Source organism: Pituophis catenifer, unplaced genomic scaffold, assembly GCF_029215685.1.
Source record: "Pituophis catenifer annectens isolate HBS135680 unplaced genomic scaffold, rPitCat1.0.hap2 SCAF_3, whole genome shotgun sequence".
NCBI lineage: Eukaryota > Metazoa > Chordata > Lepidosauria > Squamata > Colubridae > Pituophis > Pituophis catenifer.
In genome coordinates this window covers 133,736,503-133,762,172 of record NW_027256883.1, presented here as the reverse complement: position 1 = coordinate 133,762,172, position 25,670 = coordinate 133,736,503, and the positions used below count along the sequence as shown (strand labels likewise).

The following is a 25,670-nucleotide window of genomic DNA, read 5'->3' as shown; positions in this document are numbered from 1 at the left end:
GGAAAGATGAACCGAAACACCCGCTTCCTCGAACGCGCTCACGTCCGCAATTTTAATATGCAAAACGCGCGCCCTACCACCACCACCCCGCCCGAACCAGACCTGAATCTCGTCTAGTGACGCAGGCGCACGGAGGGCCGACCCAGAATTACGCGTAAAGCGACGAATTTGCGCTCTTCCTTCGCAGAGCGCGGCCGTGACACCCGACGCCAAAACTTATTGACTTTGCACCGTAACCAACCAATTACTGCGATACGCCTCGTCTGACGGGGAGTCTCGCTCTAACTCTGGTTTGTTTGTTTGTTTTTAATGCCCTCCGGAGTGGGCTCTTGCCTATTCTTGATGGCATTCCCGAATTGTAACGTAAGAACGCAGGTTGGCGCTTTCTGTGGGCGCACCGTGGAATGAGAGCGGAGAGGGGATCGGCGCGTCCGAAGAGTTTCGCGTTTCTGGGGATCGGGTGCTCGCTTCACTCCCCATCGATCAAGGTGACCACGGCGGCGCGACCCGAGCGTTTCCCCCGGAGGCTTGCTCGTTAAATGCGGCTGCCGTGTGTTCCTCCGGTGTCTTTTCCCCGGGCCCCCTTTTCCTGCCGGTTTGCATGATCTGCTGCGCGCCTCCGTCGCGATGCTGCTGTTGATTTCGGCTTCCTCCGCGCTGTCCTCTCGCTGGCGGAGCCCATCTTGAGTTCACGGGAGGGGGAGTGAAGGCGCATCGCCCCCATCGCCGCCGCCTTTGCTGCTGCTGCTGGTGGTAGAAGAGGACGAGAACGAAGGATCTAGCGCGCCCCGGCTTCTCCCCTGGCTGTGCACCTTCGCCAGGCTCATGGTGAGGATCAAGGCGGTGCTCTTCTGGGCTCTGGTGCACAGCTACTGTGGTCTCTGCGCCTGCATTGAGCTGCTGAAACTTTTGTGGAGCCTGGGCACCAGGCCAGGCAAGACCTTCCAGTGGCTGATCCGAGAGAACCCGCCGGGATGCCTCAGTGACCCTTCCTTGGGCACTCACTGCTATGTCCGGATCAAGGTAAATCGGAGCAAAAACGATCCTTGGCTTTCTGGAGGGTTACCCGACTTTTGCTTCTGGAGGCAAATGGGCCAGTTGGCTCGACCGCCACTTATAGTTAGTCGGTGGGTTCCTGGACGCTGCTGCGCTGCTTGAAAAAAAAAAAACAACAACGGGGAAGGTAGGCTGCAGACTGAATGGAGGAGAGTCCAGTTCGCTTTGTCATGGACTGATGGTGTGCTAAGTGCGTGTTAAGAATCTCTCCCATTGCATGCCACGCAAGGCGAAAATCCTGGAAGAGAGGGGAAGGTTGGGCCATGGGGGTGCAGGCAGCAATCTGAGTAGGAATTCAGCGGTGGGAAGGCAACTATGTGTTGGGGTATCTGGTCTTGTGAACTGGAGGATTACTGTCTTCATCTGTGTTTGGTTTTGATGAGCTGTAACCAGAAACTGGCCACATCTCTCCAGAATGACCCCTTCAGCATTTGTAGAGAAGTACGTAGTCTGGCTGGGATAGTGTTTTTCAATGTCTCAAAGGTGCTTTTTCAAACAGCAACCGACTTCATTTTTTCACTTCTCATCCAAGAAGCTTCTTCAGAATTGAATTGAAGAAGCTTCTTGGATAAGAAACCAAACATCGTCAAGGAAAAACAAAGTCTAGTTGCCTTTTGAAAAGGCACCTTGGAGGCAGCCGTGACCCGGATGACTGAGAATCTCCATAGATGTTTTTCAATGGGTTAAAATATATCTTCTCTTTTTTTAAAAAAAATGGGAATTGAGCTTACCGGTGGACCTAAACAAGGTATTCCAGGAAGTTGAGAGGAGCTGCAAATATATTTATACAGCTTTTCCAGATGTGCTTTGTAACTAGTCTTAGGGCTTTAATCAAGAATTAATGCAGAATCTGCCTCTCGCTAAATGGACCACATTGTAATACAATATTGATTCCAATTATAACATGCAAGAAAGATGGGTTTTTAAAATATTCATTTATTTATATCCCACCTTTATAACTAACTCAACTAACTCAACTAACTCAAGACAGCAAACATGCCCAACATATTTTCTTCCTCCTATTTTCTCCACAACAACCACCCTGTGAGGTAAGTTGGGCTTAGTGTGACTGGTCCAAGGTCACCCTGCTGACTCTAGTGGCTAAAGTGGAATTTGAGCTCATGGTCTCCTGCTTTCTAGCCTGTTGCCTTAACCACGAGACCAAACAGCTCACTAGTGTGGGTAAATTCTTCTGCCTTGCCATTACTGACATTTTCCCAGCACGATACACGAGGTGATGTCATCTAATCTCTGGCTAAATTTGAGGGAGCCCCTTGCAAAGCTTGGCTCCAAGGTCACCTTTACTTTGTCTTGTTTTGTGGTCCCCAGCAACTTCATATCTTCTAAACACATTAAAACTACCCAACATTAGCTCAGATATTGGTGGACTTCGATGATGATCACTTCCCATTCACTCTGTCGTTAATCATTAACCACTGCTGTTATCCTAAAGACTTAGCAACATCATCATTTCATGTTTAAAAAATGTCTAGTCACAATAGTTTTTTACTAGGAGCTGCAGAAGAAAATAGACATGATAGGATAAATTGCATCTGATTCTCGGAGATTGCCTGGAAAAGGCCTTGCAGTTTTCTTGACAAGGTTTTCGGAAATGGTTTGCCATTGCCTCTTTTCCCAGGTCAGTGCGCTGGCTTTGTGTTCTCCTACTTTCTAACAAGATGCCTTTACTGTTACACCAAACTGGCTCTATTGTTCATATGCAATCATTACAAACATTAATTGTAAGAGATTAACAATAGTAGTTGGCTGACAAAGATAATCTGGTTCCAAAAATAGGATTCTATCTTTCATGCTACAAAACTTATATGGCTGAGTCAGCACAACACAAACTGGCCAACTACACCTTAGTTTGGTGTGTTCCAGTTGTATACTTATTTGATGTTTCTGGGTGTCACTTAAACCCAGCAAATTGAGTTAATCAATGATGTATATTGCATGCTTTTACAGCTTTTGAATGGATTGAGTTACATAAAGTGTGGCTTTTTCAAGCTGAGTGTTTCTAAGGTTCCCTTTCAATCGTTTTTAAAAAATTATATATGTGACTGCCTCAGGGCAAGAAACATATCAGAGTCGCAATCTTCGGAAATGGGGCAATCAGGTTTCCTTTCTCCTGTATTAAAAGGTATAACCTGCTTTCTGTGATTACTTGGCTACCAGTAACCAATTCAATAAAACATCTCCAAATTCAGAGTGAATCAAAATAGTATCCCTGAGGACAGTTGGCCACATTAGGTTTTATTTGAGGACTATTTGTCACTTCTCCCATCCCTTGCTTTTTCTACCACTTCTAGAAAAGTTTATCTTACACTATCTTTTGTGATACTTTCCTTGGCATCTTAGGACTAAAGAAGTGGCTGAAACAATAGGCCATTTTAAGAACTTTTATTGGATTAGTCTAGATACCCTGCAGTGATCAATAGATGCCAAGGAAAAGTCGCCAAGCAGATCTGAACGGTTTCCCATCACATGTGTCTGGTAAATGTTGCATGGATAGCTGCGTGTGTAGCCTTTTCACTAAGAGATTAATTGCAGCAGCAATATCTTCCTCTTAAATACCTTGAAAACTATTTAAGCTAAAGCATTGCACCAAAAGCGAGTGCTGTATCAATGTGCTTAACTACCAGTATGTCTCTAGTGTTGTTAAATATTTCTTCTGAGCAAATAAATCAGCAATATATAATAAAACAGTATGATTCAAAAAAAAAAATAAAGCATTGCAAACATATCTAATTGCATCAGACAATCAACCTCTTAGTGAATTCAATGTAACAGCCCTTAATAAAAATAAATATCAAGTCACATAGTCACTAAGGAGAAAATTTCTATAATGGAAAGGATTTATATGAGGTTTGTAAAACCACAGAAGACTGGTCAGAAGTTCCGAACTTCTTAACTTCTGAAAACTTTCTGTAAAATGATTTATTGCAATATTAGTTTTATAATAAGTGGCTCATATCATTTATTCTAAATGCAACAGCAGTTATTCCAATCCAGAATCCTATACAAACCAACTTGTATGGCGATCTGTTTCTTTTAGTGTAGCCCTTGCCGTTAGAAAAACTCAGATTAAACGAAATATGGTTGTTCAATATATTTTAAAATATTTATCTCTTTACTTAGGTTTATTTTTTTAATACAAGGTAAATTCTTTTCAAAAATATGCAAAACCATATGTGGACAGGACAGAGAATACAGTAGATGTGAGCCAATAGAAGCTAACCACTAAAACTACATCTACCATCACATGGTATGGTCAGTTGGCCGAAATAGTCTCCTTATGCTTAACTGTTGAGAGGAATTTCATAGAGCCACTCTGAGCCTTCCCCGATAGACCAGATAAGAAACATGATCAGATGAGCTCATTCTACTTTATTGTAAGGCTACATTAATAGAATCAAGTCTGAAAGTACAAATCTCCAGTATCTTCTTTACAGCCTGAGAAAGGATCCATTCTGAGCCTCTTTCTCCACCCATTATGCAGCTGTGGGCTGTCCCTTCTGTTGTTTGACTGTCCTCTAGGCAGCAATTCTTTATCCATCTTTCAAGGCTTTTCTCATAAACTATTACAGTCATACTGGTAGAAGGTAAGGGACATTGGAAATTATCTAGTCCATTACTTGGTCAGTGCAATAATGTACTACTATAATATTATTATAGCATCTCTGATAGATAGCTCTCCAGCCTCTCTTTAAATGCCTTTAGCACAGGAATGTTTAGCACTTTCAAGGTAATTTGTTCCATTGCTGATCAGCTCTTACTATTAGGAATAGTTTCTGATATCCAATCAAAATCAACTTGTTATTTGTTAAACTTTTTTTGTTCAATGTTCTTCGTGATCTTCAAATATTTGAAGAAAGTTATCAAAACCCTTGCAGGTTTTTTTTCCTTTTCCAAGTTAAATGTATCCTAGGCTTCCAATTGCTCCTTATAGCATTTTCCTTCCAGGTGCTTATTGTCTTAAAATGGTCCTTGGGGCTCTCTGAGTTTGCTTTTTTTCTTGCAGACGTTTCATTACTCAAACAAAGTAACATCATCAATGCTAGTGTTCTCCTTGGTTGTACACATTCCTATTTGCAAATGCCCTTCCTAAACATATACGCCCAAAACTGAGTACAAGGCCGAATGGAGAAAAATGATTTCATTTAAATGAATGCGCTGAATAGATATTTTTCTCAAAATGGTGTACTGTACTACAAATACTGATTTCGAATACTTTTTTGGAGGAGCACTGTAAAGTAAATTCTGTATATATTTTCATACTATGAATGCATTTTGTAGTTTTAAAAATATCCAAAACTGAATTTTACCTTGATATAAAATGAATTTTAACACTGCTTTGTTCTAATAACTTGCAAAGCCATGATTTAACCATGGTTTATGTAATAAACTACAGCTGAATTCACACAACACATTTTGCCAGAATACGCTATATTTTATGTCATGTCTGACTGAGTTTGTATATACATTAAACTGTGTTTGTTTTTCCAAAACATATTTGGCTGAGTTCATACAATGCAATAAACCAAAACTGTATGTTAATGCACTGAGCAAAAATAGGACTATTGTATGCACTTGAATATGTAAATACTATATTATATATGTAAATATTTGTATATGTAGTAAAAAGACTTACAGGAAATAGTTTTGTGAAGAACCTCTATGGATGCTTAACAAAATGTCATCCCCTTCATATACCAGCAATGGGAAACAGCCAGGATAAGGATAGCTTGTTTAAAATCTGTTGAAAAGATGTGTTAGTCTTAGTCTTAGCTTTCTAATGATTCGGTGTGATAATTACAGTTCTATACTGTAATTGTACCCCAAACTTCAGTTTGCCATACGAAGGAAGCAGAAGTCAGCTGCCTAGATATCTTGCAATTATCCAGAGCAAAAACCTAGGACACATTTTTGCATTGCATCTGGGTGGTAGTCTCTCACAGCTGTCTGATGTCAGCATGCAATGAATAGAAGCTCTTAAGATAATTGTTAACAGACAAGAATTCACAGTGCCCGGTTGGTGTCCTTATCAGCAGCCTCAGCAGAGAACTTGTTTGTTTGAACTGAAAGAGTATGAAAAATAACCATGCAAGCTGAGTGAGGCAGCAGCTTTTTGAGCAGCCCTATGGTCCATAAAAAGCATCCAGAGAAGGAGCCATGTTTATCCACAGCAGCAGATTTTGATAGTCTAAAAACTATTACAGTAACCCTTTGATTTCACGGGATTTTTGATGTTTCTGTCCAGACATCCGCCCCCAAATAATGGACAGATGCATTTGAAGAAGTCCAGATGAGGTAGAGCAATCTACATTAATTTTACATTAAGGTCTCATCATTCATAGCTGTTATTATCCCTTGCATAATGGCACTATTGGACAAATGCTACAAATTACATCCTTCAGGTCGATACAGTGTAATTAGGTAACTCCCATCATGATGTCATTATGCAAAGGACATACGTTGCTACAAATTGTGCAGTTTGTGATTTAATGGTCATGCAGAAGAAATGGGCATCTCCTCTCCCATCAAGTGATGTTTTCCATCCAGATTCACTACATGTTTATTATGGCACAAGTGTGCATGGCCCACAGCTAACTTTATTCAGTACCTGGAATGTTACAGTGGCATTGGGATAAATTAATTTCAGTAAATAGAGGCAATTGAATCTCTTATGAACTGTAGCTATTCACAAAACAAATTTGAGGTAATAACCCCGACAACCTTATGGATTTCCTGGAATAGAGGTAACCCAGATTCACTGTATTTGCCTTGCTGACAGATTCTTTAAGGAGTCACTACCAAAGGATCAAACAGATTTTCTGCAAACATTTCACATTTTTACAAGGCTTTCACAGTGCAATAATTCAGAAGGGAAGTTGGCTTACAAAGTATTTGAAGAAAATAGATTAGTATTTGGAGGTTTCCTGAGACGTGTAAATCAGTTGGATTTAGGGAATTGCATTGTCTCCATTTTTTCATCCTCCTCACCTATTGGTTCTGGGTACCAGATAGAATACAAGAAACTTTGTGTTTATGAGGTAACAAATACATGTTGAATGTATTCTGGTCTCATGTTAAGCTGTGGTTTATGTTACTAAGATTTTTTAAATTAATTTATTAATTTATATAATTTTAATTATAGTTTTTTCCCTAAGATTTTATTTATGTAGGCATAGTATATAGATCCTATCTTTTCTGTGAAAGCTCAATGCAACTTATATGAGGACCTCCCCCATTCTTTTCCCGTCAACAACCCTGTGCGATGGATGGATTTAGGAAAGTAACTGGGCCACAGTAAACCCACTAAGGCTGATCAGAAACTTAAAACTAGGTGTTAACTCGCAAAGCATCCCTGGCCTGTTCTCCAGTTGCCATAGGCAAGGGGGATGGGAAAGCGAACTTGCGAGGCAGCACGTCAGTCAAAAACAAAAGCACATTCCAGCCATATCTCTTGTCAAGGCCGTCTCCCAGGGTTACCCACAGTGGCCGAAGGGGAGTGATCTCTACAACCCACAAAATTGCTTCGTTGGAGAATGTGACTGATGACACACCTTGGGGGGAGGGGGAAATAGGGTCAGAACTGGGCTGTAAATTACATGGGGTCAGAGTTGGCTTTACTTGGATCATGCTGACATGAAGCTCCTAATAAATAACTTGATTTCTTTTGAAGCTTGGCTCGAGCTTCATGATTTAATGAGGGCATCGGTGGGAACCCTGACACTAGGATTACCCCATCTAAGCCCACAGCTGTTTACAAAACACCTCATCATTTGCAATCTCCTGGCACCCTAAGGTTATATTTGACCACAAAAAAACTGATTTTTGCAGGTTCCCCCACTCCTCTAAAATAAGGGTACAAAGAGGAGCAAGGACACTCTTATGAGACAAAGTACCACTATTTCTGTCCTTAAAATCCTGTGTAAACCTTCAAAAACAGCCCAAAATTGAGCTGCTGAAATGTGGCCATTTTACTGCTGAATTTCAGTGATGGAACGTTATTTTCTTCCCCTTAATTTCTATTTTCTCTCCCCCTGTGCAATTATGTGTTGGCATTCACTATAGTATTATTTAAACTTTTGGGGTCTTCTGAGTATTTATTTGCTCTTGTGTGCTGCTGAGCATCATTCAGATTGAGGCAGTTGGTAAATGCTGTAAAATAAATAAAGAGTCCAGATTTGAGGATGTGTCGATGGGGTATATAAATCAGAATAAGTATATGTTTTGTGAAATAAGTGACAGCTCACAAAAGCTGATTCTATAGAAAATGTGTTGGTCTTTTTCATGCCACAGATCTTCTTATTGGCTTTGTGGGAAGCAAATACTGTTGCTGTTGCAGCATCCTACTGAATACTTAATCACAGATGCGTTTAATTTTGCAGAGACCTCGTTACAGAATGCTAGAGGGCACTGTTTGCAAAATATTGTCACTGGTACCCATTAGCTCTCTTTTTCACACAGCGCTTTCACAATCTGCCATTTCTATTTAAACCAGTTCCTCTAATCTGGTTATTTCATTGGTGCAAAGTCACAATATAGCAGTCAACCCTGAAATGGGCTTCTGCTATTCTGCTCGTTTACTCTCTGGAAGTACTTTGATAAATTTCTACAAGAACTTATTTGTGGGAACAGCACTTGTGCTCATTAAACTAGTAACTGTGAAGTATCTCCTTTAGATGCAGTAGGGACAAATATTCTCAAAAGTATAGTAAATCTGTTATGTCACTCCAATGTCCTTTGTATTATAAATATCTATATGTATTTAGATCTGTATGAGCTATAATTTAGATGAAAGGGGAGACTAGGGACATCATTTAAGAAGGTGACTGCTTAGAGTAACAATAAACCAATACCAGATACTGCAGCTCAAATTGCATACATACAGACACAGACTGAGAACAAAATACTTTTAAAGTCTTAATCAGGGGTGTCAAACTCACGTCATCACAGCAGCATCATGTGACATATTGCAACTTTTTCTCTCTTCCTAAACCGGGTGTGGACGTGGCCAGTCGCTTGATGCATCCAGCCCATGGGCCACCAGTTTAACAGTCCTGGTCTTAATGATACAGGAAATGCTTGATCCGTTTGCATGCTACTTGATTACTAATGCTGCCAATGTAGTTTTTGTTATTGTTTTTCTCCATGAATATAAATATATAAATATTATATAAAAGGTAAAGGTATCCCTGTCCAGTCATGTCCGAATCTAGGGCATTGTGCTCATCTCCTTTTCTTAATCAAGGGAGCCAGTGTTGTCCGAAGACATTTTCCATGATCATGTGGCCAGCATGACTATATGCTAAAGGGTCATGGAATGCTTTTCCCTTCCCACTGAAGTGATACTTATTTATCTACTCACATTTGTATGCTTTCAAACTGCTAGGTGGGCAGGAGCTGAGACAGGAATGGGAGCTCACCCCATTGCGCAGCACTCAGGTCTCAAACCTGGACTGTCAGTTTTCCAGCTGACAAGCTCAGCGTCTTTAATCGCTGAGACTTTGCAACTCCTAAGTATTATATATAAATGTAAAAATGCAATCTGTCTCCCCTTTTCAGGATTCTGGGCTGAGATTCCACTATGTAGCTGCTGGAGAGAGGGGTAAACCTCTTATGCTGCTTCTTCATGGCTTTCCAGAATTCTGGTAAATTCCCTGTTTGCTTGCTTTCTTATTCTAATTGATATGACTTGTGTTTCTACTTTTGTGTACTGGATCAATAATCGTGTTTTCAACTGAGGATCCTGCTCCATTGAGTGACTGGAAAACACCACCAATCCACCTGACTGCTGTTTATCTAACCAATTTAATGGCATGGAATGCTTTTAGTCACACCATTCATATAAATAGAACTGTTATGTTGCTTCAGCACACCTTTGTGCCGACAATATTAAAATAATTTAGAAAGTTAAGGAGGACGTACAATAATTATAGGGAAATCGCAGCATAAAATGCTCCTGCTGAAAATACGGTATTTGTGTAGTTATTAGATTTTGTTTAGACGTTCCCATTACTGAAATTACAAGATGAAATAATTACCTTTTAAGAGGACATAACCCTGGAAGAAATTCTTCATTTTTAGATGAAGTAATCTAAAATTAAATTAGTTTTCCAACAGCAACCTGCGTATGTAACAGGATTTAAAAGCTAATGTTCCAAGGCTAAATTTAGGGCAAACTAAATAACCAGTAAATGTGCAGAAGATGTGAGGATAAAAAAATTAACTGTTTACTATTGCTTATAACTATCCTATAATGTACATAACAAGAGCAATAGACTTAATCCTGTGCTCAGTTCATACATAATACGTAGGGGTTGTAGGGTTGTGAAAATCCTTCAAAAGCGGGTGCTTCAGAATATGTGGGAGCCTGCATGAAGCAACTCACTCTGAATCTTTAAAGCCGTAGTGTCTTTTTCCAAGCTGACGTGCTCCTTTGAACGGTGCTTCTTACTGTCTCTAGACGTGTGTATTCTCAGCCACTTGACTTCACTGTGAAAAAAATCTGCAGCTACCGCAGGAAAACTCAAAAGCAATTTCCAAGGCAGCTCCACAAAACTGTAAAAAGTTGTTCCTGTGTGTTCTGAAACCCCTTTTGGAGAACATGCGCAGTTCTCATAGGAAAAAAAATTATTAGAGCAGTACTAATGGAGTTCTTGCATTAGGATCATCTAGCAGGGCCCTGAGTTAGAAGTGTGTTATTCAGTTCCAAGGAAGCAAGGGTGGGGGGGAGGGGAATTCCACTAGGATGCCTTCATTATGGAATATTCTTCCTGAAGAAATTCTCTTGGCACCTATATTCCAATATTGCTTTACTGCTTTATACTTATATTTGCATTAGGATATGAATTTTTGATGAGAGGAAAGCCAGCATGGGACTATTTTAGATACATAAACAAATCAAAGAATAAAGGCAGGCTGAGAGAAAGCTCTTGGCTCAGTTTCTCTGTATCTTGCTGTAAAGAGTGTTACTCAGACCTCATGACTGTGCCTGTAGGAGAAAACCTCATTTTCTGGTGCTGTTCATATTTCATCCAGGCTGAGACTTAAGTAGCTTACTATATGGCATTTGTATTCCCAGCAGTGGTCATGTCACTGGGAAAACATATGACTTCAGTATAAATGTGTATCCTGTATATCAAGATTCTGCATTAAAACTATATTGATGATAATAATATGCTGATGTAGAAGATGCCAATATTGATCAAGAGTTGATTTCCAGAAATAGCACCCTTGGGTATTCATGAAACAATTTCTCCTTGAGAAAGCAAAAGCATTTCTAAAAGATACTTCTAGAATATTGTTCTATTCACCATGGTAACCAAGAAAACAACACTTTGGACACACACTGTATATTATCTGTGTTCCCTCAAGTCTCCAACATTTGCTAGAATATGAGCTTATCACACAAAGAACAGTATCAGATTCCAGTCACGTCTTCAGAGAGGATCTACTGTTGCTGGGAACGTTCCAGAAATCTCCAAATTCAGCAATCTAGTCACATTTTCCACTTGTGGGCTTGGAATTTCTTCAGCTGTTGCATGATGGAGTATAAAAAATGTCTGATGGCCTCACACCCCACACCTTGCCCAGTTAAGAGATTGTGATAGGAGATCCTGAATTTATCAATGGGATAGATAAGAAATATTTATCTTGTTACAAAGAGATTCGCACAAAATATTACATATATTAAATATCTACAGAGAAACACATACTACTCAGTACTATCTCTAGGTTACAATATTATATATATAAAAGTGAACAGGTTGTGAGAGATACCCAAGTATGTATTTATTTATTTATTTATTTATTTATTTATTTATTTATTTATTTATTTATTTATTTATTTATTTATTAGATTTTTATACCGCCCCCTCTCCCGAAGGACTCGGGGCGGTGCCAAAGTTAAAAACATACAATATAAACTATTAAAATACGTTTAAAACAGAATTAAATCTAAAATGGCTCCCCAATTTAAAATGCCTTACCCATACCCCTATAAAAAGACGAATTTAAAATTTAAAAATTTAAAATTTCCACATTTAAAAAGGGGGAAGATTTAGGCCAGGCCAGCTTGATAAAATAGAAAAGTCTTAAGCGCGCGGCGGAAGGTGCGCAGATCCGGGATCCTACGTATCTCCGGGGGGAGCTCGTTCCAAATCGTAGGTGCCCCCACAGAGAAGGCTCTCCCCCTAGGGGCCGACAGCCGACATTGTTTGGCCGACGGCACCCGGAGGAGCCCCTCTCTATGGGAGCGTACTGGCCGGTGGGAGGCTATTGGTGGTAGCAGGCGGTCCCGTATTTCTTATATCCGTATTTCTTATATCCTTGATATATAAAGTCCAACCTTTTTTATTTGTGCTATTCCTATAGCCTTGTTCAATTGTGATTATACTGCTAAACGTGGACAGCATAACTATTTCATTACCAGTTAAATAAATATTGCAAATAAATAATTAAGCAATACATCTACCTTTTGTTTATGCAGTTCATTTCTCGGTAGATTTCCTATTTTGTAATACAGTTTTTCCTGAGTATACAAGTGGTAAAAACGCTCCAACAGTTTTGATCTTCATAGAATCAGAAGGGCACACTACACTGTGGCATTTAGATTCAGTCCAGCAATCAAATCAGTCTCCCAACTGAACCCACACAGTAAAAAGTCCTTTTCCGGGTGATTGATTTCACTTTGACCGCTAGGATATTTTCCCATAACATTCAATCAGAAATTTCTTTCATTGGAAAAAGGACGGCTGAAATCGACTGAATAACGTTAAATAATTATTATTATAATCTTAGAAAGTGTGCACTGAAGTTAATTCATTTCACATTTGATATTTCCATTAATTGCAGTATGTGAACATGTTACTCTTTTGTTTTCCTTCTGAAAAAAAATAATTTTCTTCCCAACAAAATGCTTGAGACCTAATATTTCTGGCCTAGATATTTGCTTTTTGTGCATTGTTGTTGTTGGTTTTTTTAAAGGAAGAAAGATAAAGAAAACAGCTGTCTTTGCATCTTACTACTGTCCGTTTCAAGATCCCCAGGGCTACTGAAAGCCATTAATACCTCAGCACTTAGCCATCTTTATGGCTATATTTATTTTCAGAGAGTTCATGAGAGTAGTTTGGGGACAGGGAACTATTAGTCCAGAAAGAATCTCCTTCAAAAGGAATTACAGTCCTAGATGAATAGATCTCCCTTAATTAAATCTAATTAGATAGGGTTCAATGAAAGTGAAAGTAACCTAGAATTAAAGAGAAATTTCCTGACAGTTAGAACAATTAATCAGTGGAACAATTTGCCTTCAAAAGTTGTGAATGCTCCAACACTGGAAGTTTTTAAGAAGAAATTGGACAACCATTTGTCTGAAGTGGTGTAGGGTTTCTGCCTAAACAGGGGATTGGATTAGTAGACTTCCAAGGTCCCTTTCAACTCTGTTACAAGTAGTCCACGACTTAAAATTGTTATGTGCTAACAAAATTTATGTTGCTAAGTGAGAAATTTGTTAAGTGAGTTTTGCTCCATTTTACAATTTGCCACATTTGTTAGGTGAATCGCTGCAGTTGTTAAATTAGTAACACTGTTGTAAAGTGAATCTGGCTTTCCCATTGACTTTGCTCGTCAGAAGGTCACAAAAGGTGATGCCATGATCCTGGGACACTGCAACCATCATAAATATGAACCAATTTTCAAGCATCTGAGTGTAAATTACGTGACCACGGGGATGCTGCAATGGTCATAGGTGCAAAAAATGGTCATATGTCACTTTTTTCAGTGCTGTTGTAACTTTGAATGGTCACTAAACAAACTGTTGTAAATCAAGGACTACCTGTATTCTATTCTGTTCTGGAATTGGAAAATGAACTATCATACCTGAGTCTTCAATGGCAGTATTGAAACTGCACAAATGAAATAATGTTCGTTGGATGATAAAATAATGTATCATTGCAATATTTATTTTCTATCCAGGGAATATATTAGAAGCACATCTGCAGCTAGTGCTAAATCAACCAACCTTTCTAAAATAACCAAGCCCTGTGAAAGCTGCTTTGATCAACTTAAAAGTTCTCTTTTTTTGGTTGCCAAATTGGTTTCAGCTGGCTTCTCTCTGGTGTTCCAATTAGTAATATGTATGCATTAAAAACTAGAAAGAGATGTGTAGGTATTAGTTTAATAGAGTCATGCTGTGTATAATCAGGTCATGGTGATTTATTCAACAAGACATAATTTTTAAAACTTTGGTTTAGTTTATGTATGAAATGAACCATGATTTCATCACATTCAGCTAAACTTTGATCGTGACATTTATTACAAGAAAGCATCAAGTAATTCAGGTCTTTACAGTTTGATTCTGTTCCGATTTTACAAAGGTTTTATACAGTGATGAAATCCATCTTTTTTTTACTACTGGTTCTGTGGGCGTGGCTTGGTGGGCAGGGTGTGGCTTTGTGGGCATGGTGTGGCTTGGTGGGCGTGGCAGGGGAAGGATACTGCAAAATCTTCATTCCCACCCCCTCTGGGGCCAGCCAGAGGTGGCATTTGCCGGTTCTCTGAACTACTCAAAATTTCCGCTACCCGTTCTCCAGAACCTGTCAGAACCTGCTGGATTTCACCCCTGGTTTTATATCTTTTCAATTTTATTAACAAGTGCAAATGTTCTTATTGTCTTCAGTTTTATGGTTTCATTTTGTGCTTCCTAATTGAATTACTTTTGCAAAGGTAGTCAGAACAGTTTATGAAGCAAAACCTTCTTCTTCTTTACTAGGTACTCTTGGCGACATCAAATGCGTGAATTTAAGAGTGAATATCGAGTTGTGGCCTTGGATTTGAGAGGTTATGGAGAAACAGATGCTCCCGCCCACCGAGAGAATTACAAGCTGGATTGTCTGATTACAGATATAAAGGATATCTTGGAGTGTCTTGGTGTGTGAATAGCAGCCCTGCTGCCCAATTTATAATAACCCTGGAAAAGGGACTAGCTAGATGATAATATATTTCCTTTAACAAAGTCTTTTTTGAGGTGATTGTTGATGTGTATGTATATAGCATATATTTTTTTCTTGCTGTAAATTTAGTTCCTATGATTTATTGTTTCTTTTTAAAAAAAATCTTGGGGATTTTTAGCTATTTAATTGATTTTGTATATCTAGAGCTGAGATACCAGTGCTTAAATGGGTGCAGAATGGTCTTTCCAGATAATGAAGCTCCAGAGCTTAAATCAGTCACACTGTGAATTGGATAATCGTGATGTAGACTGAAGGGATAGACAATTTTATTTTCCCTGCAATTTGCTATCTTCTTGAAAATAAGCTCTAGCATTTTGGGCTGAAGGGAAAAACCAAATATCACCTCATTACCTCTTCCCACCATAGGGAAGTTCTGCTGGATTCTGGTTTTCTCCCCAAAGGATGAAGCTTTTTTTCCCCCCGTAAAAGGTTAGATTTGAAAGCAAATTAATCTCTTGTTAGCTAAAAACAAAACAAAAAGGTTCTGAATGCTTTTGCTAATTGGAATGCAAATTAGGGAAAATACCTATAACACAGTAATTATATTTATTTATGGTCAGAATCTCATTTAATGAAACCTCAAACCTTTAGGATAATATTCTCATTGAGCACATTCATAGATTTAGTAAACATTCAGTGTGATATAATTGTTTTTGTATACTAGGTACACAGCTATCAAACGACCGACAACTGTTCCTTTCACACAGAAACAATGTAAACTGGAGCATTTCTCCAAGCTCTATAATTAAATGTTCAGTCAGTGTACAAATGCATATCCACCATGTTATTTTCTTTGACGATAAACCATATTAGAAAAAATAAAAAGAGTGAGAAGTTGATGTTAGGAGGGCAGGAGATAATAGAAAACATAAGGAAACCAACAAAGGATAAAATTAAAGGTTTATCCTCATGTACTATTAACCATGGCAAGAAGATGGCCCACTCTTTTTAAAAGTCACATTTGCATGGTTTATTCCTTGCCTACCAACTTAAATTGATACATAGCTGTCCTGGATGTAAAGTAGTGTTTTTCATTCTTCTGCTGCTATATATTTTGCCATATGCATATCTACAGTGCTTCATTTATGATGTTGCTGATAGGATTTGCCCAGGTTCTATTGATCATCTGAGACTTAGAGACTTTTGCTGCTACTTTGGTCATTTGAAATTTCCACATAATATATTTTAGTAAGACAGTAAGCAGTCCCATAAAATAAATGGCTTTGGAAAACTTAGATTTAATCAAAGAAGGGTATTTTTTTTCTTTTTTTAATCACATGGAAGACTGAAACAATATAATGCAAGAGAGATAGAGGCAAACAAGAAATGAATGATGGCATATACAGTACACTCTTAATGTTCTACTACTGCAGCCTGAAAGAGTTACCATGTATTATTTCTTCAATTAATATCACTCATGAGCCTATACATTTAGACAAAATATAATTGTCCAAACAATATAACATGCTCCAAATTGTCATTGGATTTGTATTGTTTAAGCAATATTCAAAGGATCTTCTCAAACACTTTTTGACTAAATCATCTAATTATGATCATTACTGAATTAGATCATCATAAATCAGTGGGTTATACCTGATATTATATTTATAATTTATTTATAATTTAATTTATATACCGCCCTTCTCCCGAAGGACTCGGGGCGGTGTACAGCCAATTAAAAACACAAGATACAAACAACAGTTTTAAAATAGTTAAAAGTATTAAACAATTTCAGCCCGAATTTAAAACCAAAATTTAAGACACCCAATTTAAAATCATTTACATAGATAGCCCTGCCTGGCGGAACAGCAGGGTCTTAAGGGCACAGCGAAACACATGGAGGTCAGAGATCTTGCGTATTTCTGGGGGCAGTTTGTTCCACAGGGCAGGAGCTCCCACAGAGAAGGCCCTTCCCCTGGGTGTCGCCATCTGACATAACTTGGCCGATGGCACCCTGAGGAGTCCCTCTCTGTGGGAGCGAATTGGCCGGTGGGAGGCTACTGGTGGCAGAAGTCGGTCTCAAAGGTATCCAGGTCCTAAGCCATGGAGCGCTTTAAAGGTGGTAACCAACACCTTGAATCGCACCCAGAAGACCACTGGGAGCCAGTGCAGCTTGCGCAGGAGAGGTGTCACATGGGTGCAACGAGTCACGCCCATAACCACCCACGCGGCTGCATTCTGGACCAGTTGGAGCTTCCGAGTGCTCTTTAAGGGGAGCCCCATGTAGAGAGCATTACAGTAGTCCAGCCGGGAGGTGACAAGGGCATGAGTGACCGTGCGTAAGGCGTCCCGGTCCAAAAAGGGCCGCAACTGGCGGATCAGGTGAACCTGATAGAAAGCCCCCCTGGCCACGGCCATCATATGTTCTTCTAAAGACAGACGTGCATTCAGGAGGACACCCAGATTGTGAGCCCTCTCGGGGGGGGGTAAAAATTCACTCCCAATAGTCAGCGATGGCACCAGCTGACTATATCAAGACGCTGGAAGCCACAGCCACTTGGTCTTGGAAGGGTTGAGTCTGAGCCTATTTCTCCCCATCCAGACCCGCACGGCCTCCAGGCAGCGGGACATGACATCAAGGGCATCATTGGGGTGGTCTGGGGTGGAGATGTACAACTGAGTGTCATCAGCGTACTGATGGACTCTCACCCCAAAACCATGGATAATGTTACCCAGCGGCTTCACATAAATGTTGAACAGAAGGGGCAAGAGGACTGACCTGTGCGGCACCCCCCACGCAAGGCGCCTCGAGGTCAACCTCTGCCCCCCTGCCAACACAAGCTGCGAATGGTCGGAGAGGAAGGAGGAGAACCACTGTAGCACGGTGCCTCCTATTCCTAACCCCCTTAACCGCTGCAGCATGATACCATGGTTGATGGTATCAAAAGCTGCTGAGAGATCTAATAGGACCAGGACAGAGGAGCAACCCCTGTCCCGAGCCCTCCAGAGATCATCCACCAATGCGACCAATGCTGTTTCCATGCTGTACCCCTGCCTGAAGCCCGACTGGTACAGGTCCAGATAGATAGTTTCATCCAGGTATCGGGGAAGTTGTCGTGCTGCCACACTCTCAACAACCTTCGCCACAAAGCGAAGGTTGGAGACCGGATGGTAGTTAGCTAATATAACCGGGTCCAGGGATGGCTTCTTGAGGAGGGGCTTCATCACACCTCTTTCAAGGCGGCGGGAAAGATACCCTCACTCAAAGAAGCATTTATAATCGCCTGGAGCCAGCCTCGTGTAACCTCCCGGGAGGCCAGTACCAACCAGGAGGTACACGGATCCAATAAACATGTGGCAGCACTAATCCTACCCAGAATCCTGTCCATGTCCTCGGGAGCCACAGGATCAAACTGTGTGATGAGTAAATACTAATTAGAATTAATTCATTCTTTTCTACTTAATTTTTTGCAAACCATTTTTAAAACCAGCTGGTAAAGTAGAATTACAAATATTCTCAGGTTACAAAGGATGAAAGTAGAAATTTCAGGCACATTAGAAAACACACTGAAATTTCCCACCTTGTTCTTGCTAGGTTGTTAGCTATGATTCTTGAAAAGTTTATTAATAGATCACCTACGTCTGGTGGTGTAAATCATTTGCCAAAGGGGGAAAATGTGGGATATTATTTGCAAGTACACTGCAAAATCTACTGTCATTTCCTTTGATGTGATAATTTATTTGCGTGGAACTGTTGATAAACATCTGTCAAAAATCTATTTTTAAACAACAGGATACAGCAAGTGTGTGCTGATTGGTCACGACTGGGGTGGAATGATTGCTTGGCTAGTTGCTATTTGTTATCCAGAAATGGTGACAAAGCTTATTGTTGTGAATTTTCCGCATCCCTCCGTTTTTACAGGTGAGTTTAAAAGAAAAGCTGCAGCATTAAGAAATGCTGTGCAAATATTTCTAACAAATAGTAGCTTGTATTTGGCCATCATCATCATTTATATATGTCCTACATTTACTTCAAGTAGCTTAAATTGGAGAGCTGAGAGAATTATTAGGCCAAAATCACTAATGCAAAGTTATGTGGTAATTTGAAGTTGCATCGGCCTGGCCCTAATATAAAAATCATAAATAGGAAATTGTTTAGTTTAGCAAACTGAAGCAAAATAAACAGAAATGAAATATACAGGACGTATACATATTGCTTTATCCCATAATTGCTTGAATGTGTTGAAAAACTGACAAAGACCTTGTTTTTCTGGAAAAATTACAGAACTGTAGAGTACTTTGGTTTCTCCAAGTTATGTTTTTCCTGATTAGTAGCTGTGTATTCTGTATTTGTATGTATGTATAAATGTTCGACTATATGTGGGGAGGATGTGTGGGTATAAATGTATGAAAGATGTCTTTCCCCCAGATGTGCCAAGACTGTACTTCCCAGAATACTGATGAGGAATTTGGGGAACTGTCCTCCAAACACATCTGGAAAGCATCAGATCAGAGAAATTGTTTTAAGACCTGTGAATCGTAGTACCAACTTCGGGTTCTCTCAGATCTCATAGTTGTTCTAGGGAAAAAAGGAAGCAGTAATATTGAAAATAAGTAAATGTGGGAGTTTGTATAATATAAAAATATTCATAGATGGACAAGACGGTTAAATCTAACTATTTACATGGCTCCGTTGTTTTGACTTTTTTCTGCTTCTTCTATCAGTTTGATGTTATAATCTATGTTTCCTAACCTTGATGCCTGTCAATAGTCTTCAGCTCCAGAATTCTTAGTAATGATGACACTGACTGGAAAATTCTTGCATCGAAGCTCATGGATCTGTAAGGGTCTCCCAGAGAAATCTGGTTTAAATTGTGGACCTATTAGCTATTTTTTTTTCAATTCATAGGAACATCTATAGAACACGGCTATGGAACTTAGTTCCTGAGGGATGTGGCATGTCACACCTCTCCCTATCTCTCAAATAGCAAAATTTTTCTAAATGTAATTGCAATCTCTTATTTCTTCCAGCATAACATTGAAAACAAATTATGGAAAGACACTTGGGACTCTGTCCATCTATCCATCAGCAGTATAACTTTGAAAACTGAATAAAACAGGACCAAGTTTTATATAATGCATAAAGTCTGCAAAAGAAACATTGAATGCAAAAATGGTCCATATACTACTTAGAAATGTAGGGTAAAATATTCCAGAAAAAAAAATCCCAATGTTTCCCTATGAAAGAGGTATTTGAGCAGCAGTTGAGAATAGTTAAATAAGATTATTTAACTATTATTTATCCAGATTAAGAATTTATATTTTTCCCTCAACCCTATTTTGATTCTTCCTATTTCCTCATCACCTTTATCTTCATTATCAGTTCCTTAAAAAAGCCCAGTGCAGGATCTCAGTGTGTTAAATTAAAACACACACATTTTAGCTCTTTTTGCTTTTCTATGAAGAAAGATATTTGACATAAGAATTGGATAATAATAGTAATAATAATATGCACTGAGTAGAATTGGATTTGTATCTTGGTAAATTTGTACAAAATTGAGCTACTCACATTAAGAATACCTTATTTCAAAAGATTAGTATAACGGAACATAATTCAAAGACCATAGTTTCTCATTTTAACTCATGGTTTTCTTTTTAAGAATACATTGTGCAACATCCATCACAGATGATTAAATCGGCCAACTACTATTTCTTCCAAATGCCATGGTTTCCAGAACTTATATTTTCAATAAATGATTTTAAGGTGAGTATATTTAGAGAATGGGTGACTTTCCATGTTCTCATGCACTATTGAAGGAAAAGTAGGCAGATATGAAAAGTGTGCTTTTAATATTTAACAGTCTTTAAAATATTGGAGTTAAAATGCATACCTTAAATATTTGTTTTGTGATGTGGGTATAGGAATACTTCATATGCACAAAGCCAAATTTGCTGTTCTTTTATTTGGGAATAAGTTTGACTAAATAAGTAATTCAGAAGTCCATACTCTGTCTGTCCTCTGGATTACTACAGCATGTTCTACATGAGTCTTTGCTTGAAGGGGCAAAGAGGTGCTGCAAGTAGATGCGCCAGAATGCAGACAGGCAAAAAAATCAACAATTTCTGACTTCTTGCTGGTTTCCCCATTGACATTGTTGTGGGAAGCTAGCAGGGAACATCGGAAATCATGATTATGTGACCACAGCTCACTGTGAACACATAACTGTGAGATGTTGTGACAGTCAGAACTCCAAAGACTATTGTTAAATCCCTCTTGTTCAGTGCCATGGTAAATTTGAACAGTCACTGAATGGGTGGTCATGACCCCAGGACTATCTGTACTTACAACAGTTTTAATGTGAAACTTGAGTATCAGCGAAGCTTCCAATTCTACCCTGTTTCCCCCAAAATAAGACATCCCCTGATAATAAGACCAATTGGGTTTTTGAGCGCATGACAATAAGGCTAAGCACTGATTTTAGGATTTAAAAAAATATAAGACAGGGTCTTATTTTCAGGGAAACACGGTAGTATTGATTAAGAAAATCCTGACAATTTTCTCTGGAGCTGCAAGTTGTTTCCCACTGGCATGGATTCGTGCTTTGCGCTGGTTCCTCCTTATCCATTCTTCCGGGTGGATCTAAGAGATTATTTTTCCCTTTCTCCACACATTTTTTCTTTGCAACAAAACAAATGCAATGAGATTAGGGTTAAGAGGACAAACAGTACTGACGTTCTCTCTTTGGCTAATTGCAGAGAGCGCTCCTGAACTACCATAGATTCCACAGCAATCAAGATTCCTGTGGGCAGTACAAGTGCAATTTTGAGGGTTTGGGTTGAAACCTGCTGCTGCGTGGAAATGTCCTTATTTTTTTTTTCCAAAGTCAATACATTTCTGCAAATTTTGAAAATCTGTCGAACCTGCTGATGTCTTTCCCTTGTGGGGTTACACTTGGATTGTTTAGTTTAGTTTAGTTTAGTTTTTTTAGATTTATATACCGCCCTACTCCCGAAGGACTCAGGGCGGTGAACAGGCACAGAATAAAATACATAAATACAAAAGTTAGAAACAATTTAAAACCAAATTAAATAATTTAGCCCAAGACAATTAAAAATCCCAATAATTTAAAACAAATTAAAATTTCAGTTTAAAAAATTAAAAAGAAAGGGGAGAAAATTAGGCCAGGCCAGCTTGCTGGAATAGGAGGGTCTTAAGAGCACGGCGGAAAGTGCGCAGATCCGGGATCCTCCGTATCTCTGGGGGGAGCTCGTTCCAGATAGTGGGTGCCCCCACAGAGAAGGCCCTCCCCCTGGGGGCCGCCAGTCGACACTGTTTGGCTGACGGCACCAGAAGGAGCCTCTCTGTGAGAGCGTACCGGCCGGTGGGAGGCTGTTTGTGGTTGTAGGCGGTCCCGTAAATAGCCAGGTCCTAAGCCATGGAGCGCTCTAAAGGTGGTAACCAAAACCTTGAAGCGCTAAGGTGTTACACTCAACCCTTAATCATTTGGAGCAGCTTTTAACATTTTGTATTTATTTGCTTATGTATTGATACAGGTGTTGAAAAACATCTTTACCAGCCATTCTAGTAGAATTGGAAAGAAAAGCTGTGGGTTAACAACAGAAGACATTGAAGCTTATCTTTATGTATTTTCCCAACCAGGAGCACTAACTGGTCCAATTAATCACTATCGAAATCTTTTCAGGTCAGTTCCTCTTCCTGCATCAAGCAAATAATTCTGTCTTATTTTCCATCAGTACATTGTTGCCTTCAAGACTTTCTGGATTTTGATGATACAGAATAATATAAGAAAGAGCCATAATCATGTTTTATGGGCTTTAAAGACAGCATGCCATCTTATAGCAGCCAAGTCAATGCATGTGGGTTCACAAGTCTGAACTAAGTACGATAGTCCCTTCCCCAAAGATGCTTTTTTCAAGAGGCAACTGGACTTTCTGATTTTTCTTTGAGGACGTTTCACTTCTCATCCAAGAAGCTTTTTTAGCTCTGGAAGCTTCTTGGATGAGAAGCGAAACATCTTCAAAGAAAAAGAGCCTTGGTAGTACAGTGGTTTAATGCACCCTGTTATTAACACAGCTGCCTGCAATTTCTGCAGGTTCGAATCTTACCAGGCTCAAGGTTGACTCAGCCTTCCATCCTTTCTAAGGTAGGTTAAATGAGGACCCAGTTTGTGGGGGCAATAAGCTGACTTTGTATAAATACACAAAAGTATGAAGGCTATTGCTTAACGCATTGTAAGCCACCCTGAGTCTCCGGAGAAGGGCGGCATATAAATCAAATTTAAAAAAAAAAAAAATCCAGAAAGTCCAGTTGCCTCTTGAAAAAACACCTTTGGGACAACCATGACCTGGATGACTGAGAATCTCCATAGACAGATAGTCCTTTCCATTGTCAGCTCCGTTTTCGCTGGCAGAGGGTTGTAGGAGGCCGTGGCAGCCAAAAACAGAGCTCGGGAGCCCGTTTTTGCTGGCAGAGCGCTTGGGCCATCACAGGCTCCCCTGACATTAGTGACGTTGAGCTGGCCACACACACCCTGGCCATGCCCCCCCTGCCCCCGCCAGAGGTCAAATACAAACCTGATATGGCCCTCAATGAAATTGAGTTTGATACCCCTGAATGAAGGTAGTCCATGTTTAGTGACCACAATTGGGACTGGCAGTTAGTAAGCAAAGCAGCTGCTAAGTGAAACCATGATTGTGCTTATAATCTTACTTCGTTTTCCTTTCCTTTACGTATCTGTAGTGGTCGTAAAAACAAGGATTGGTCATAAAATTACTTTCTCACCACTGAAGTCACTGCAGATAATCACTGTACAAGGCAGGCCCTAAATGAGGACTACCTATATATTAAAAGCTGCTGTATTTTTTGTATAAGGCATTAAACATTAGTTGTGCATGTGTTCTGATATGTAAATTCCGTACACCTTAATGGAATTTTCTTAATGTTACTGATTTCATATACAGCTAAGGGGTAAAATACTTTCTGCCAAAAGTAAAAATAAAATTTTCAGATCAGTCACTAATGCTAAAATGCAAAGGTCTGAACCAGATCTATTGTGTGCATTAATTAATGTCCCTGGAGAGGGATTTGTTTGATTTACAGTACAATAAGAATGCAAGTGCATCTGCATTCATTTTAGCTACAAATGGAAATTTGTGATTTATAACAAAATTGAACTATTTTTCTCATAATTTTTTAAAAATATTTTCTTTTTAAAGTTGTCTGCCGCTGCAGCATCATGAAGTCACCATGCCTACTCTACTGGTATGGGGAGAAAAAGATCCTTTTATGGAAGTTGAGATGGCAGAAATCACAAGAATTTATGTAAAAAATCAGTTTCGACTTACTGTTCTGTCTGAAGCCAGCCATTGGCTCCAAGAAGATCAGCCTGACATTGTGAACAAGTTGATATGGACTTTTCTAAAAGAAGAGTCAAGAAAAAGAGAGTAACTCTTTTGACAGCACAAATTGAAATATTAAAAGATCAAAGTTCAGTGTAAGCAGGGTCACATTAATGGCAAAATGTTAGATTGAACTATGCTAGAGAAAATATTTTCAATGTACTGTATATATTGATGCCAATATTCTTACCAGGGTGGTGTAAGACTATGTAACATTAATGTTGGTTTTACCTGTATTGTGTATTTTGCACATGGAACACTTGCCTTAAAATGTTTGTGCTTGTACAGTAAGGAACTCATAGAAAGTTGCTTAGTTTTGGTTACTTACTTGCTTTAAGATGTGTGGTGCCTTTTATGAATTTATAATTATCTCAGTGCAGGGGTACCAGTTGTAAAAGAAACAATTATTGGTAAACTGATCAATTTTCATTCTACTGGTTGGAATTTTTTAAACTATATTTTTATCATTAAAAATGTTAATAGATCTTTTGATCTACAGTATATATAATTTTAGAAATCTAAAAATGTTTGGGCACACCGGAAATCAATCAGATATAATCATTAAAAACTTGATTGCTTCTTGTGCAGTGGTATAAATTTTAAAAAAAATTAAGATGTGTGCACACAGTATTTTAAAAACTGAAATAGAAAATGAAGAACCACAATCATGACTTGTATATTCTACTCTCGTTCTAATAAACCGCAACTGGCATTGTGCCCTGTATCTTTTGATTGTGAGATTTCTGTATATATGACAGAAGAGGTGGACATTACCAATCCATAAACAATTACTAGGTTTAATATATAAAAATTTCCTGAGGTAACCAGTTAATACTAAAAAATCCAAAATGTGATTTCCTGGAAAATAACTTAGCATGATGACTTTTACTTGCATCTACACATGGGTATGACCAGTCTGCAAACTTAGTACATAATGAAAGAGTCAGAGACATTTAAATTCTAATGGTATATATCTAGAACAAATTTTGAAGTATTGTTTTCTCAAAAAATGCCATGCCTATTTGGAACCTAATGCAAAAAGTAGCCAGGCAATCATATAGATCAGTTTTAAGATAGCTGAGGACACATTCATTAACATTGGAAGTTCAAGAATTCTTAGCTAAAGTGAAGCAGGAATTTATTTATTTATTTATTTATTTATTTATTTATTTATTTATTTATTTATTTATTTATTTATTTATTTATTTATTATTTATTTATTTATTATTTATT

At 38.9% G+C, this 25,670-nt stretch overlaps 1 protein-coding gene across 4 annotated transcripts; it reads left to right on the top strand.

Moving 5' to 3' along the window:
• On the top strand, positions 1 to 25,148 carry EPHX4 (epoxide hydrolase 4). Of its 4 annotated transcripts, XM_070939397.1 has the most exons (8): positions 2,635 to 2,695; positions 3,418 to 3,552; positions 9,631 to 9,716; positions 14,837 to 14,994; positions 18,811 to 18,939; positions 20,678 to 20,781; positions 22,572 to 22,720; positions 24,255 to 25,148. In XM_070939397.1, exons 2-8 carry the CDS (start codon positions 3,544 to 3,546, stop codon positions 24,484 to 24,486), a joined length of 867 nt encoding a protein of 288 aa, XP_070795498.1. In that variant the 5' UTR covers positions 2,635 to 2,695; positions 3,418 to 3,543; the 3' UTR covers positions 24,487 to 25,148. The 4 variants fall into 4 exon arrangements, with proteins under 4 accessions (XP_070795496.1, XP_070795495.1, XP_070795498.1 ...); XM_070939395.1 differs by lacking the exons at positions 2,635 to 2,695; positions 3,418 to 3,552 and adding an exon at positions 1 to 488; XM_070939394.1 differs by lacking the exons at positions 2,635 to 2,695; positions 3,418 to 3,552 and adding an exon at positions 397 to 1,023.
• Positions 25,149 to 25,670: the final 522 nt, after the last annotated feature.

Excerpts from the sequence above, each read along its gene's own strand:
- EPHX4 (XM_070939394.1), top strand. The coding sequence starts at position 826 with ATGGTGAGGATCAAGGCGGTGCTCTTCTGGGCTCTGGTGCACAGCTAC. Across the intron at positions 1,024-9,630 it reads ACTGCTATGTCCGGATCAAG|GATTCTGGGCTGAGATTCCA; the intron begins GTAAATCGGAGC and ends TCCCCTTTTCAG. Across the intron at positions 9,717-14,836 it reads CATGGCTTTCCAGAATTCTG|GTACTCTTGGCGACATCAAA; the intron begins GTAAATTCCCTG and ends CTTCTTTACTAG.